At 37.7% G+C, this 17,126-nt stretch overlaps 1 protein-coding gene across 1 annotated transcript; it reads right to left on the bottom strand.

The window, feature by feature from the left end:
• Nucleotides 1–4,688: 4,688 nt before the first annotated feature.
• LOC120075292 (kinesin-like protein KIN-4C) lies at nucleotides 4,689–16,760 on the bottom strand. The gene is made up of 12 exons (XM_039028522.1): nucleotides 16,455–16,760; nucleotides 15,719–15,832; nucleotides 15,530–15,646; nucleotides 15,355–15,435; nucleotides 15,042–15,113; nucleotides 14,828–14,921; nucleotides 14,706–14,743; nucleotides 13,135–13,208; nucleotides 6,623–6,685; nucleotides 6,108–6,252; nucleotides 5,616–5,933; nucleotides 4,689–5,275 (listed from the first exon to the last, which is right to left on the bottom strand). The coding sequence occupies exons 1-12, from the start codon at nucleotides 16,587–16,589 to the stop codon at nucleotides 5,261–5,263; spliced, it is 1,266 nt and encodes a 421-aa protein (XP_038884450.1). The 5' UTR covers nucleotides 16,590–16,760; the 3' UTR covers nucleotides 4,689–5,260.
• Nucleotides 16,761–17,126: the final 366 nt, after the last annotated feature.

The raw sequence follows: 17,126 nt of genomic DNA, 5'->3' as shown, positions 1-17,126 counted from the left end.
GGAGTCGAGCCATGCATACCGACCATAACTTGAATATGGAGTCGAGCCATGCACACCGACCATGAATTTGAAGATGAAGCGAAGCCATACACATTGACCTTGAACTTGAAGATGAAAGTGGAGCCATGCACACCGATCTTAAACTTGAAGATGGAAGCGGAGCCATGCACGTCGATCTTGAACTTGAAGATGGAAGTGGGCCTTGTATACTGATCTTGAACTTGAAGATGGAAGCGGGCCCTGTACACCGATCTTGAACTTGAAGATGGAGAATCATCGATGGAGCCTCTGAACTTGAAGATGGAGGATCATCAATGGAGCCTCTAAACTTGAAGATGGAGAAGCATCGACGAGACCTTTGCGATTGAGTTTAACAAAGCATCGACAAATTCTCCGCAATTAAGTTTGACAAAGCCCTAATGAATCTTTGGCAGTAAGCTTGACTTTACGACTTTGAGCATGAAGATGGAGCATCGATGAAACCTTTGAAATTGAAGATGGAGAAGCATCGATGGAGCCTCTGAACTTGAAATTGAAAGAGCATAAATGAATCCTTCGAATTTGTAGATGAGCATCGAAGAAGCCTCTGAAATTGAAGATGGAGGGAAATTGACGAAACTTCTAAACTTGAAGATGGAGGAACATCGACAAAGCCTCTGAACTTGAAGATGGAGGGGCATGCAATCCAACCCTTGAACTTGGAGACGGAGAAGCAACAATGCAAACATCAAATTTGGAGATGAAGAGGTATCAATACAACCATCGAAGTTAGAGTTGTAGAAGCAATAGTGCAACCCTCGAACTTGGAGACAGGGAAGTAGCAGTTCGACCATCAAATTCGGAGATGGAGAAACAGCGGTGCAACCATTAAAGTAGCAGTCTGAACCTCGAACTTGAAGATGAAGAAACAGCAGTGCCAACATCTTTGTAGAGGAAACAGAACTGCAACAACTTTTAGAGAAGGAGCGAAGTTGCAATGAATAATATTTTTTTAGGGAAAGCAGGGAAGTCGCACCAAACTTGAACTTCAAAAAGGGAGAAACAAAACATCCAAATTTGACTTTAAAGAGGAAGCGGTGAAGCCTCCGAACTTGACTTCAAAGAGGAATCAAAGCGCCATTCTAAGTGTGTGCTTTTAATTTACTATGCTAGCTCCTTAAAGGGATGAACATCTTCAATTCATTGTGTTGCCCCAACAGGGATGAACATCTTCAATCTGTCATGTAGCGTCATACGTAGGGTGATTGTAGTACTCTTTTTTTATGGACTAAACTTAAATTTTTTTAAGTTGCCTACGTACCCTTGAAGAAAGAAATCAAGTCATGACGTAGTTTAAATGTTTTTTTGTTTGTTGGACTGAACTTGAAGTTTAAAATTTTAAGCTGCCTACGTACTCTTGAAGAAATGGATCAAGTCATAATGTAGTTCAATAAGAATATTTTTTTTTATGCGCGACTGAACTTAAATTTCTCTAAGTTGCCTACATACCCTTTATAATGACAGTGATCAAGTCGTAACGTAGTTCGTACAAAGTTTTTTTTTAGGGCACCGTTCACATTTTAAGCTCATGCGGGCCAGAAGCATTATGTAGTTTAGGCTCTTGCGATTAGGAGATTCTTCATTTAAACTTCAGAAGCTCTAATTTCATCATAGTTTTGATCATCCTCTTCATTTATAGGATTCGTCAATATGATGAGTTTTGACTTCACTATCAAGGAACCTTCTGTACTTATGTCAACAAAAAATTTCCTCTTCATGCGTGAAGGGACACAACTGTGAATCTTTTTGTCGTTGTTTTCTTCATGGAATGACGTCGCCTTCAAGATTTTCATCCTTCCTTTATGTTGATCGCTTGTTGTCTTGAGACGATCAAAAGTGGATGCTGAAGATCGATCTTTCTTTGATGTGGATATAAGCCTTTTGAAGGCTGAAGTTCGAGTAGAAGTTGTTGTTGGATATTAGTCTTCTTCTCCTATTGTGGCCATACTCAATCTTTGAAAGACTGAAGATCGAGCACTTGAAGGCTTAATACGATCGAAGACAGAATTTCTTTGCTTCATTTCTTCTGAGTCGTTGACTTCTTCGACAGTTATATGATTGTTGCCGACTTCCACTATGCCAATAGTGTGACATGCAATAACTTCTTATACTTTCTCTGGACGATTATTGAGAAAGCTTCTGGGGAGAAATTCTGCCAAGGTTGTCGGCCATCGGAATTAAGGGAAGTCCTTGTCTTCTTTCTTAATAGGATTAGGCTTCCGTGTCATCTTTTTGCCTTTCTTTTTATGAGTCTTGTTCCTTCTTCTATAGCTTCGATAGGAACGCGACTCTTTTTGGGTGAAATTTGGCTGTCTTCTTTTTCGACGAGTCATAACTATCTACACTTCGTTGTCATCTTCAACGAGCTCATTTCTCTTTTTGGAGTTTGTTGTTTAAATCTCTTGCTGGAACCAAATAACTATAGGCTCGAAGGCTCCAAACTGGATCAGACTTTGTCTTTGAGCATGGGACACATACAGTGTTGGAACACTTGAAGTCGCCGCCACTGTAGCGTGATTTGTCTGAGCTACTTCATTCAAATCTAGCTCGATCTTCTTTTCACGAGCCAACTTCAGAATTTGTTCCTTCGGCACGAAGCACCTTTCAATTAGGTGACTAACAACCCGATGATACTTGCAGTAATTAGGATCATCTACTTTTCATGTTTGTTCCGATCGTTTGTATTTCGGCAGCTGAATAAGTTGCTTCTCTAGTAGTTGCTCCAACATATCTGCTACATCAGAGTCAGGGAATGGATAAACCTTCTCTTGTCTTTCTTTAAGAGTTGGACGACGCTTCTCGCCCTCATTGTGCCTTCTTTCAAATTTTGTTTGTTTTCCTTTGGAGGAAAATTTCAACGGGGTCACATGAACGACCATAGATTCTTTTGTGGCACTATCCATGATCTTTTCAATGCCCTTGGCTTCATTCTTGTATTTTCTCCCTTCAAGGACTAGGAAATCGTTAGTTCCCTTGTTGGCGATGCTCAGCTCCATATCATGAGCACGTGTTACCAACTCCTCAAACGTATGAGTTTTATCCCTTGTAAGATTTAGAGAAGTTCCCAGTGCATGCCCTGAGTGCACATCTCCTGTGGATAATTCAGTGAGTCTATCTTTGCAATCCAGACTCAAAGCTCTCCATCGGTTGATGTAGTCAATGAACGACTCTTCTTTCCGCTGTTTTGTGTTCGTCAGCTCCATCATGCTAATGGTGCGCCTTGTGCTGTAGAAGCAGTTGAGGAACTCTCTTTCCAACTATTCCCAGTTGTCAACCACTTCTGGCTCCAAATCAGTATACCAATTGAAAGCATTTCCTTTCAAGGTACGGACGAACTGCTTGACTAGCTGGTCTCCTCTGGTTCCTGCATTTTCACAGGTTTCAATGAAGTGTGCAACATGTTGTTTTGGATTTCCCTTTCCATCGAACTGCTGAAACTTTGGAGGTTGATACCCAGCTGACATTCTCAGGTTATCGATTCTCTTGGTGTACGGCTTGGAGTACATAAAGGAAGACTGTGATGATCCTCCATACTAAGCCCTTATGGAGTTTATAATCATATCCTGCAGCTGTTGAATTGATAGGGTGGCGACAGAGATAGATTGTTGCAGCCGGTCTTCCTGCAAGGCAGTCTTTCCTTTGTCATTGGCTTTTATAGTTGGAGATTGACTCGATTCAGCAGTTTTTTAAGCCTGTATTTCATCTCTTAAAGCAGTGATTTCATGATCTCGTTCTTCTACAGCTTTCATTAAGAGATTTATCTTTATCTCCATCTCTGCCATGGTCAACTCAATCGTTACGTCGGTCATCATGACAGACACTACATCAAAATATGATTCTTTCTCTGATAGATCAGTAGCAGAAGCATAGTTGTCAAACAAAGGATTTCTCTGATGACGATCCCGCCTTTAGGAGATCCCATCAGCTGGTCCCAGATTTCCTCCATGATGACAGAGCTTAAGTAAGTGTTGCTTGCAATGATAGCTTTGGATGTAGATTTCTTTAGTGTTATTTGTAAATTTGTTGACTCGGATGGTGAGATAGAGATGTCCCACTAGACGTGCCAATGTGATACAATCTCTAATACATAATATTTATAGAGCTCCCTGATGGGTTTCATGGACTTAGACCTGGCCTTGATTGGCCCATGAGCCTGACGTTTGAACCTAATTTAATTAAACTTGGTTCTGGCATTTGAGCCTAATTAATTGGACTTGAGCTTGGTCTTTAGACCCAATTAACTGGACTTAGGCCTATTTTGACATTTTAGACCCACATTAAGCTCATAATTGGGCATAACTAAACCAACGCCCAAATTATAACATCAAATTGGTCAAAATTAATTTTACTCAATGGACGTCAATGACGAAAACACAGAATTTTATTTCGGAATTCCATCATTAATTTAGCAAATGACATGGTGGTCCGTGATTGATCCAAAATTTCTCCTCCAACACAGATAATTCAAATATAGATGTAATATTTGTTGGATATATATACAATATATTCTCACATATATTGGATTCGAAGTATACTAATACAACTCCAACTTCCTAACTTCTTGGGCCAAACATACCCTAAAATACATATCTTTAACCAATGGATTAAAAGGTTAAATCTCTCTACTCCATGACTTGATGAACTAAAAAAAATACAAATTTGGATGGGAAATCATATAATAAATGAAAATGTATTTTAGGGGTTAATAAACAGCAAATTTTTATTCAAGCAAAAGTGCTGCACCCTGACCAAATTCCCGCCTCCCCTGTAGCATTACAGATTAAAATTTAAACAAGTTGATAGGACTAGATACAGCCTTTCTCGTATCAATTGAGGAAACCAAAAGAATCGACCAACCTTGAGGGTTAAGAAAAAAGAAAAACCAAAAGAATCGACCAACCTTGAGGGTTAAGAAAAAAGAAAAAATCAACTCTAAAAGATTTATCATCATGCAGCATTTTGCATCAAAGCAAATGGTATCGTTTCGTCAATCTAAGACGATGAAAATCAGTACTCATTTTTTAGAATTAGCACCAAACTTTGAGATGAGAAGAATTTTCTCATTTTCTATTGGTGCAACTTCAGAAAAGAACGGTCTTCTGTGCAGTTCTTTTGTCGTTTTAGTTTTGTATACTTAACAGAGAGAAGGTGGATGGACGAATCAACAGCAAGAAACTGGAAATGTAGCCTCCCCACGCCTTTGAGTCTTTGGCTTGTTACATTATATCTGAGTGGTCTGCAGAGTTTGAAAATTTGTGGTTAATAAAACAAAAAATTTATGTCCCATTAATAAATATTTGATTTTTGGTTTTTGAAAATTAAATCTATAAACATCACTCTTACTTGTCTAGATCTTAGGAGCATTTCAAAATCAAAGCAAAAGTTTGAAAACTAAATAAAAAGTTGCTTTTATTATTGAGAATTGGCTCTATGAATATAAATGTTTAGATAGGAAATATGAAAATCATGAGAAAAAAATTGATGACAAAACAAGCACAATTTTAAAAAATGAAATGGTTACCAAATGGGGGTTTAGTATTGCATAAGAAATATAATGATAAAAAGTCATTACTTACCAAAACATTTTTTATGTCAGATAAAGGCTTCATTGGTGGCCCAAATACGTTAATCATCTCACCCGGTTTCTCATCTCTATTGCTCCTATTGGTGCACTTTCCAAGCGCACAGCCACATAATGTGCCACAGCTTCTTCCAGTTGATCGGCATTTGCACTTCGTTGTCTTGCACAGTGACTTCTTACTGCAAGAGCAGCATTCTGCCTTTGCAGTTCTCTTTGTCACAACGTCGAACCCTTGCTGATCTTCTCCAGCTGTATCGAATTGCTCGAATAGATTATTACTGCCAACGCTAGCAGAGGTTTGAGCGGAATCGTCCTGATGACTTAGAATTTTCAAATATCAGAAGGTAATCATAAAACTCGATGAAAAGTTTAAGAATCCATATCAAGTTTTATGCTTAATATTCCATAGTTCATATGAAATGGGCAGGGAATGGAAGCTATGATAAAGCTCGAGAAAAAACAAGTCTGCAAGCCCAAATGCACTGACCTTTGATGTATCCTTGTGAGTCTTGTTGACCTTCTGAATTTGCATTTGGTTAAACAAACTACTCAATACCACCATTTGTTCCTTTAGTTCGTTCATATCTTGATTGTTCTCCAATATGTTGACATCAGTCTCCTGTGATGGGTACCTTGAGAAACAGAAATGAAAAGGTCAAGAAAATTCTGGAGAAGTGTTGAGGATCCCACATCGGTAAAACGAAAAGACCTCACAATTTAAATGAGATATATGGGCTACTACTCTTCATATATGGGCTACTACTCTCAGGAAGCTCAAACGGGACATTCGGTCCAAAATAAAATAAAATTATGATCAGATCCAGGAATGAACCTCAAAGAGACAATATCTTGAAGAGGAATGTTGAGAATCTCACATTAAAAAAATGAAAGGACCTCGCAATGTTTATAAGTTATATGGACTACTCTATTCATAGTCAATTAGTTTTGAGATGAAACAAAAGTAGTAGGTCCAGCTAGAACACAACATTTCAAAACATTTACCCTGATCTTTCTTGCTTCAGCACATCTGCTTCTTCCTGAAGTTTAGCAATCTCCTTATCCTTCCTAACCACAGAAATTTGTAATTTAAACATCAAACGTCAAGTTAAATGCAGATAATTAAACATAACAGTCGCTGATTCCTCAGAAATTAATTAAAAGAATAAATTGCTGCGTTTAACTAACTAATGAGAATGTCATTGCAGAAAGAAGATAAATGGTTTATCTTTTACTTCATAATCCAAATGACTAGAAGTTTCAAGCATGCATAACAGCATTAATCAAAATACTTGTATAATATTTCATCTGCAAGTTATAAGTCCTGGTCAAATGGAATAGGGCGGTTACCAAATTGGATGCATCATAAAACACATCGAAATTATTTTTTACTTTGATCAAATATCAATTCTCACATTTACTTCTAATAGCTGGAAAGAACAATATTTTCAGAGAAAACCATTTAGCTCTATTCTCCTCCTTGTATTTACTCTATTAGAAGTTTGAACCACATGAGGTAAAATTCCAGGATTTGGTTATAACTCACGAGTCACGGCCAACAAAAAAAACACTTGCTATAAGCGTGCCTTAAATTTGAATCACTTTGAAAAATATATATAGAGAGAGAGAGAGAGAAGCATTACACTTTTAGCATGCATGGAACCACGAGTAAGAATTGCCTTTATCCTTCACCATTTACCCGGTTACCAAAGTTTACACAAACAGAAGGAAAATTAATCCTTCATAATAAATAATTTACGACAGTTAACCCAACAAATTTGAGCATAGCTTAGTGAATAAGATAGATACCAATTACCATCACAAAAGTTGTGATAGGAATCCGGTTCACTTGCACAAGAAATAACACAAACACACTCCACAACCAAACACCCAACTCCAATAATCTGGGTATTCAGACTTCCCCTGAGACATAGCATTAACCAACTAGTAATAATATTCAAACAAGAGTCTCTAACTCAGAAATACAAGATAGTAAGCAAAGACAATAGGAAGCATAAAGAAAAGGATAACCAACAATTCGAGAGGCCGTCTCTCCCATGAGTTTCACTTTAAAAACATTCCTGCTACTCTCCCTTCCCAAAACCCTACAAATACCCCAAATCACTCGTCCCCTCCTTCTGTACATAGCTCCACTACACGATGCCGCCCTCTAACGGTTTGTTTCTCCCGTGGTCCCTCCTTGCTGGTCCCCTCCCTATATTTCAGTGTCCACACTTCCTCTTTTACCCCTCTTCCTCTCATATACCTTCATAATTGGAGGCCTCACATTAGACATTACCCCTGTCTGAAAATTCACCTTGTCCTCATGGTGAGTGTTTGAAAATTGGCTTTTCGTAACTTCCATGCTTCCCATGTAGCATCACTTTCCGGTTGGTTAGTCCCCATTACTTGCTCTAGCTCCACATTCCACTCAAACTCTTCAGTCAACATTGAGGCTTCTTTTTGAACTACCGTATCTGTAGCTACTGCCTTCTTAAGTTGAGAGACATGAAAAACATCATATATGGTCGCAGTCGAGGGTAATGCTAAACGATAAGCTACTGGTCCAATTCTTTCTACTATTTCATACAGCCCAGAATATCTTGGAGATAGCTTCTAACAGCACTTCCTTGCCAAGGATTTCTGTTTGTACGGTCTAATTTTCAGGAACACATGACTGCCTACTTCAAATTACACTTCCCTCCTTTTTCTGTTGGCATATTTGCACATCCGATTATGGGCTAGCACCAGCTGTTCTTTCAACTTCAACAATGCTAGGTCTCGTTCAATCAGCTATTGCTCTAACGTACAGTGAGGAGTTTTTCTATATCCATATGCGATAATCAGAGGAGGTTGTCGCCCAAATACAACACTAAACAGAGTAGTGTTCACTAATATATGAAAATTGGTATTATACCACAACTCCGCCCATGCTGGCCAGCTTTCCCACTTCTTGGATTGTTCATCGCAGAAACACCTCAAATAAGTTTCTAGACATTTATTGACAATCTCCGTCTGCCCATCCATTTGTGGGTGAAATGCAATGCTCTTCCTCAATTTGGTTCCTTGGATTGCAAATAACTCACTCCAGAACAAGCTCACAAAATTTTTATCTCGGTCTGAAATGATTGATCTGGGAAACCCGTGATGCTTCACCACTTTCTTATGAATTCAGCTACTACTTGCTTGTTGTAAACAGGTGTTTAACGCAATGAAGTGGCTATATTTGCTTAACTTGTCCACTACCACCATAATCACATCCTTCCCTATTGACTTGGGCAATCCCTCAAAAAAGTCCATCGAAATGTCCTCCCAAACTCTATCAAAAATAGGCGGGGGTTGAAGTAAGCCGACTGGGGCTAATGCCTCCTTCTGACGTATCGTGCATTTTCCCACATATGCCTGCACATCCTTCTTCATTCCTTGCCAAAAGAGCTTCCCTATCATTCTCTTATAGGTCCTCAAATATACCGAATGACCCCATCACAAAATCATGAAACATGCGTAATAGGGTTGGAATCAGGGAAGAGTGTTTAGAAATTATTAACCTACTTTTGTATAACAGCTTCCCCTGTTTCAACGAGTATTTGGGGTGGTCGTCTGGATCGTGGCTTATCTCCCTAACTATTTTCTTCAATTCTGAATCCTCGTTCACCTCTTCCTAGATTAGGTCCACAACTAATATATGATGTGTCGAGAACATGTTGAGAGATACCTCCTCCTTCGCTCTCGGTCCCTTTGGATCCACTTTCCTCGATAGAGCATCTGCAGCTTTATTATTTAGTCCTGGTTGGTACAAGATTTCGAAGTCATACCCCATTAACTTGGTTAGCCACCTCTGGAAATCCGGTTGTACTTCTCTTTGTTCTAATAGGTATTTTAATGCCCGTTGATCTGATATGGCAGTGAAGCATTTCCCCAACAAATAATGTCTCCATTTTTGCATGGCTGGGACCACTGCCATTAACTCCCTCTCGTACAGAGATTTAGCTTGAGCTCTAGCTGATAGTGTTTGACTGAAATAGGCAATTGGTTTGCCCTCTTGGGTTAAGACTGCTCCTAGCCCTATTTCGGATGCATCCGTCTCAATGATAAATGGTTTGTCGAAATCCAGTAAAGCCAACACCAGTAGGGTAGTCATTATCTTCTTCAATGATTCAAAGGCTTGCTCTGCCTCTTCGTTCCATTGGAACGCATTTTTATGCAATAACTGGTGTAACATTGAGTGATTTTGCTATAGTTCTTCACAAATTGTCAATAGTACCCGATCAACCCTAGGAAACTTCTGAGTTCCCTCTTATTCTTCGGTCTGCTCCATTCGATCATGGTTTGTATCTTTTCTCTTTCAGCTTCTACTCATTCTGAAATCCAATGGCCGAGATATTGGATTTTGGGTTGACCAAAAACACATTTCTTCTCATTCACGGATAATTGATTTACATTTAATACCTCAAATACCATGCCAAGATGCTTCATATGCATATCCCAATCAGGGTTGTACACCAAAATGACATCGAAAACAACACACACCTTCGGAGAAAAGGTCGAAAAACTTGGTTTATTAGTGATTGAAATGTTGTTGGAACATTCGTTAGCCCAAAAGGCATAACTAGAAATTCGTAGTGCCCTTCGTGAATTCGGAAAGCAATCTTAGGCACGTCTCTTCCTTCATTCTGATCTGATGATACCTAGACCTCAAGTCTAATTTCGAATACACCATTGATCCATGTGGTTCATCCAGTAGCTCTTCTATCACCAGCATTGGGAATTTGTCCAGGACTGTTGCACAATTTAAATGCCTATAATCAACATAGAATCGCTAGCCCCCATCTTTCTTCCTTACCAATAAAACAGGGCTTGAGAAAGGGCTATTACTGGTTCCGATGATGCCCGTGATCAACATATCATTCACTAGTCGTTCGATTTCTTCTTTCTGGATATACGCATACTTGTATGGTCGGACATTAATAGTATTCTGCCTTTCCTTAAGCATGATGCAATGATTGACCTTCCTCTTTGGAGGTAACCCGATGGGTACTTGAAAAATCACTTTGTATTCCTCTATCAATTCACAAATGTCTTTATCCATTACGGTCGACTCATGAAACTTTCCATCACCCCCAAATTCAGTATCTTCTTCTATCTGCATTTTTTGGAATTCAATAAGGAACCCTTGATCCTCTTCCTCCCATGTCTTGGTCATCATTTTTAGACTTACTTCTGCCCGAGTCAACGACAGGTCTCCTTTTATAATCACCTTGGTATCTCCTTTGGTGAATGTCATCGTCATACCCGTCCAGTCCACTCCCACATGACCCATCGCGTGTAACCATAATAACCCCAAGATCACATCAACATTACCTATTTCCAGTGTCAAAAAATCAGTTGTAATTGTGACGGAAGGCATGATTAAACTTACCACTTTACACACTCTCTTCCCCTGCATTGTAGTGCCGTTGCCAATTACCACCCTATAGTTCGATGTCTCAATTAGTGGCAACTCCAATTGGGTCACGATTCTCTGATGGACGAAATTATGAGTAGCACTGCAATCGATCATCACTACTACCTCGATTCCCTCTTAATATTTCCTTTTACCTTCATGGTTCTTGGAGCGGAAAAACCTAACATCATCCGTAGCGCTAATTCCCTAGTTTCTACTGCCTCAGTGGCCTCATTCTTCACTTCTTCAATCTCATGTGCTGCTTCCGGTTCGTTGTCACCCTGTCCTGTAATCAACAACATCAATTCTCACCTTTCCTTGGTTTTACATCGGTGGTCCACAAAGTATGTCTCGTCGCACCGATAGCAACGACCTTTATCCCACCAGGCCTAGAATTCAACATCGGACCATGGCTTTATGGAAGGGTTTCTTTTCACCGTTCCCCCTTTCTCTGGTAATATCACACTTTTCATCGCCCCCACCTTTGGGCTTCCACCTGTATTGGGCTTATTATAATTCACTTGGGCCTGACTTGCACTTGGGCCCCCTTTCTCCATCTCGTCCATCGACCATTTGGATCATCAAGTTCCAATCCTCCACTAACTGGGCTTTGTGAATAATTTCCTCTAGGCTTGGGGTCTTCGACTGATCACTTCAGCCTTAATCGTCACTTCAGCCTTAATCGTCGAATGGAGCCCATTCAAGAAAGTTGTTTCTAACACGTTCTTTGTCTCCACCGACAACGGAGTTGTCGCCATTTCAAATCTTTTCCGGTAATCAGCTACTGTCGTTTCCATTTTCAAATTCCACAATCAAGATAATCACATTCCTTCTACAGACACCCGAAAGCGATCTAGTTGTTGGGTTTTGAAATCTTCCCAACTCACAAACTTCCGGCGGTTATTCACCCACCGGTGCCAGTCGACTTCGTCTTGCCCAAAACTAATCACCGATACTCTGATCTTCTCTTCATCAGTCAACTCGTGTATCTCGAAATACCTTTAGGCTCAAAATATCCACGCGACCGAATTCTCTCCACTGAAGATCGGCATCTCAATCTTTTTTATCTTCCTTTTTCCGAACTCGCAACTAACTCCTTTGCCCGAGACTTTTTTCTTCACCATTCCCTGTTTTCTTCATGTTGGAGCTTTCGATTGACTCGGTACACACCTCCTTCCCCTTACTAATCGACATTTCGTTCATATCGTTCGAGAGCTTCTCCAGTATTTTGTTCATATTAAGCAGCGTCTCCTTGATGCTCTACATTTCCTTCTCGATTCCTTCCATATGTTCCTCCAACTTTCTCTGTGCCATGGCCCGTGTCTGTCCCAGCTATGAACGTACTCTAATACCAAATGTTAGGAATCCGGTTCATCTACACAAGAAATAACACAAAAACACTCCAACCAGACACCCAACTCCAATAATCAGGGTATTCAGACTTCCCTGAGATATAGCATTAACCAACAACTAGTAATAATGTTCAAACAAGAGTCTCTAACTCAAAAATACGTGATAGTAAGCAAAGACAATAGGAAGCATAAAGAAAAGGATAATCAACAATTCGAGAGGCCGTCTCTCAAGAGTTTCACTCTAAAAACATTCCTGCTACCCTCCCTTCCCAAAACCCTACAAATACCCCAAATCACTAGTCCCCTCCTTCCGTACATAGTTCCACTACATGCAACCCGTACTCTAACGGTTTCTTTCTCCCATGGTCCCTTCTTGCTGGTCCCCTCCCTTTATTTCAGCGTCCACACTTCCTCTTTTACCCCTCCTCCTCTCATATACTTTCATAATTGGACGCCTTACAAGTTGATAGCATGATCCCACCCCACAATCATTGATTTTTTTTTAAAAAAAAAAAAGAAAAGTTACTATTATTTATCAAAAAAGCACTGGATTCAGTATTAAAGCACAGATTCATAACATCTGAAAATGCAAAACAGATCAATTCAGAAATTAATGAGGAAATGAGCTAAGCACAAGAACCAACTATGATAAAATGTAAATTTTGAATTCATCAACAAGTGGTAACAACAAATTTAAAGGAAAGAAAGCATCAAATACTCACTCTTCTATTTGATGCTCATACTGGGAACATAACTCATGTAACCTCGCTGTGACTTCAAATTCATTCTCAACATACTGCACAAATTTCATGCAGTTAGACAAAAATTACCATAGATGCAGTCTTGACTTCTTAATTCAATCCTTTTCTTTACATCCAATAATGTTTAATGGTTTTGCCGTAAAACAATCCTTTTTTACATCCACATGGATTACAGTAAGGAACAGAAACTTAATCCAAAAGTTCAAAGAGGTACGTTAAAAAGGTACACATTACAAACAATAAGTCCCTTAACAGAAAAGGGGCATCGACTTTTGGAAAGAAGTGGAAAGTTCCATCAAAACAAATGTCTTTTTATAGAATCGCAAAATACTAAATGCTTGGTAAACTATTGCATTACCCTTCATCAATCATTATTATCATTAGCAAAATGGTCCTCAACTTTTAGATGTTGTCTTTAAAGTTTCATGTTCACAGAAATGCGGAGATGTTGCAGTAAAAGCTTATAATGTACTCATTTCAACTAAAGTTGTTGATGTTGCATCCTATAGAATAAAAACTGCCACATGCGTTGTTTTTCTTAATTTTAATCTCATATAGTGGCAGATAAGAAAAAAAACATATTCAAGCACTAAGAACGCCACAAAGGCAACTTTAAACTAGACCAAGAATCCAAAAGTTAACTATACCGAAATATGATAATCAACAGAAATTATTTTTTATTACTCTACAAAAAACAGAAGTTAATTTTATTAATAGCAATGATAAACAAACCCTTCCAAAAATTTCAAAGACAATAAATAAATGAATAAAATAACGATTAGAAGCTTTAAAAGAAAAACAATAGTTTAAATTTAAATTTTGACAGAATATAAATTTATTTGCAGCTATGCACCAACAAAAACTATCATGCAATCTAGGACTGCAAAGTTATGACAAGCTAATCCATCCACAAATTGTTAAAACAAAAATTTGAAAACAAGGGATTCAAAATATTGAAGTGTTCTAATTTATGTATTCGGTAGCAAATTTAGAAACTATATCTCTAGTCAATCCAAACAATTGTTCAAAATGTATTTGATAATTTATTAATAAATTATAAAAAAATAGTTTCAGTTACTAACTAAATATTAGGTTGAATCTCCACTACTTTTAGTTAATTTATGAACATGTTTTATGCTAGACATTTTGTATAATTATTATTTTACAATATCATATAGCTTAAGATATATTATATCAAACATTTTAATTTGAAAAAAAATAAAATTAGTTTATACGTGAAGTATTTTAGTTATCCGAGTTTTCATCTAATTATGTATTTTACATTTCCAAATTCATAAGCTGGATACACCAAAAACAATGTTTTCTGAATTTCTACTACTGGAATCAAAGAATCCAAAAACAGTTTTTTTTTCAAGAAATGAATATGTCAAATAGATATTCACTGTATCCATTTGATTAAGTGAATCTAAAAACATAAAATAAAATTCAGATTGCATGCCAAATCAAACAGACTCTAGGTGATTGAATCATACATAGACACACGAACATAAAGCTCAAATTCCACAAGTTACCTGCGTAGAAGTAATGTTTCTATGTTTAGCACCTCCACCTGCATATGGTAGTCCAAAAAGAAGAAAAACAAGTCAGTATGGTTAGTAGGGAAACAAACTTGATAAAAATGTTGTGCTTTAACCTGCTCTTCTTTGTGCAGAAGTCCTTCTAGATTCCAATAGGTTTCGCATCCTTTTCATAACTTCAGAAGCTTCCTCGGTCTTCCGTTGCAAAACCTTGAGAGAAAAAATTACAAAACATTTAACAAAATGAAGTTCTAAAAAAAAAAAATTAAATTAAATTAAATTAAAAGTTGGGGAACATAATAGATCAACTAAAAAAAATATATGATTTACCATCTTCAGTCTCTGGTTTGAAGTTATGAGCTTATTCATCTCATGCTCATTTCTTCTGTTTTCTCTCTTAAGCTGACGGCATATACAGAAATATTGTTAGAACAATAAATTTGGTTACAAATATTCAGTCTAGGGGGAAATTGATACATGGATATCAATAGCAGAGATAAATCCATAATATAAATGTCTTAACTTGGTGGCAGATTTGTAAAGTGTATAAAATCATCAATTAAATTGCAGATACTCAATTTAATGGAAACATGTACAGTCCAGTTAAAAAAATGAACAATTGTATGGTATGTATTTAGCATACCTGAAGTATTTCCTTTTCCAATGAACCTTTATATAATCTGAACTGCACAGACTCTAGCTTCATCTTACATTGCAGTTGAACCTAAACGAAACTTTTCCATTAACAATTGACGTAGACAAATAGAACAACGAAGAGCTTTACATTAAGCATGAACAATATAGCAGTGATATTTTACCTTCTGTGCCTTCAAACTCATGATCTCAAGATCTGAGTGTTTCGTTGCTTCATCGCCTCTTTGCCTTCTGGTTGAAAGCTGAGATTGAACATCTAGTTTCTTCTTCAGTTCTGTAACCTGCGAGAGTTTAATATGGTACTAGTTAATTGCATGATAATCAACATGTGACAATAAGAAATCACGTTTCACCTGATCTTCAAGGACATCCAACTTCTGAATATAACCTTCTCTGATCTTTTTAGCACTATTTGCAGCACTTGATGTAGCGACTTCTAGTTTGTCTTTTAGATCCTTAATTTCCTTCTGCCAATTTTCAGATGCAGAAAAGTGAGAAGCAAAGGCCATGTGCTTCATTGCAACGATAAAGTATAGAAATGAGCAACAAACACGTTCTCTCTCTCAAGACCAAAAATTATCTAAAAATTACTAACATATGCTCTTCTCCTGACAATTTTTTCTCCTTTGCAATAGTAATACGAACTGATCGTTCTCATCAATTTAACCCCATTGAAAGAAGCGGAAGATCAAGTAATCAAAATAATCCATACAAAATAGGCAAATCGTAATTTGTTGAACTAGAATAACAAAAATGAAGTCATATCTAATTCCAGATCCTGAACAAGAACGATATTGGACGTCATCTCATTCTCAGTTTAACTGCTGCAAGATAGATGAATGTTAATAGCGCAGTAATGTTTCCTCATCCTCAACTATAAAAATTGGAGAACCGCTGATTTTTCGTAGAAAATCATTCGCTAGAAATCAATAACAGGAGAAAGTCAGTGGATCTTTTCTTCTCATAACGTATGACTCTCTAGCTTCCTGAGTTTGTTTATTTCATTATCAATGTACATTACATCAAACAAATGGAACATTAATCCCATTGTTTACTCTCAAAATTCTGTGCGATTAAAAGGATAACAACCTGAAACGCTTCATTTTCACGCGTGAGCTCGCGAATTCTCTTTTCGTAGTCTTTACTGTCCGTAGCCGATGTGACTGAGGATGACGAGACATCGGCTTCGCCGGAATGCTTCGATTGACGGGTTGTTTTCCTCATTTTCAGCCGCCGGCAGGTTATTTGAGGCAATGGATCGGTAAGAAATAGAAACTGAAAGCCCTAATCGGCCACTCACCTCGCTAGCAGCGGAGTGCGGACACAGAGTTGTCCGTTGTGAGGTGAAAGAGGGATTTGAAAGATTTTGATTTTTTGCTTTCACTGATCTTTTTATTACACTTTTGAGAGATGATGGTGTTGATTGAATTTTGCGAGGGAGGGAAATTGGCTCAAATTCAATTTCTGCCACGTCACAGTTTGTGTTTCCTCATACACGTGCCACTCCCAACGGATGACGGGAGATGCAAAAAAATAAATAAATAAATTTCACTTTTGCTAAAATTATTATTTATTTTATCCTTAAAATTTAAAACTTATCATGTAATCGAGGAGCACAATAGAAATACAAATATGAAGTAAATATAATATAATAATATTAAATATATAAAATAAAATAATTGAAAATATAGAATAACTAAAATTATAAAATTGGATAATATGTAAATTAGTGGAATTCACACAAATGTATGTGTAATTTTA

This window comes from Benincasa hispida, chromosome 4 (genome assembly GCF_009727055.1).
Source record: "Benincasa hispida cultivar B227 chromosome 4, ASM972705v1, whole genome shotgun sequence".
NCBI lineage: Eukaryota > Viridiplantae > Streptophyta > Magnoliopsida > Cucurbitales > Cucurbitaceae > Benincasa > Benincasa hispida.
The sequence above is the reverse complement of the archived record's forward strand: the minus strand, read 5'-3'. Positions and strand labels throughout refer to the sequence as shown.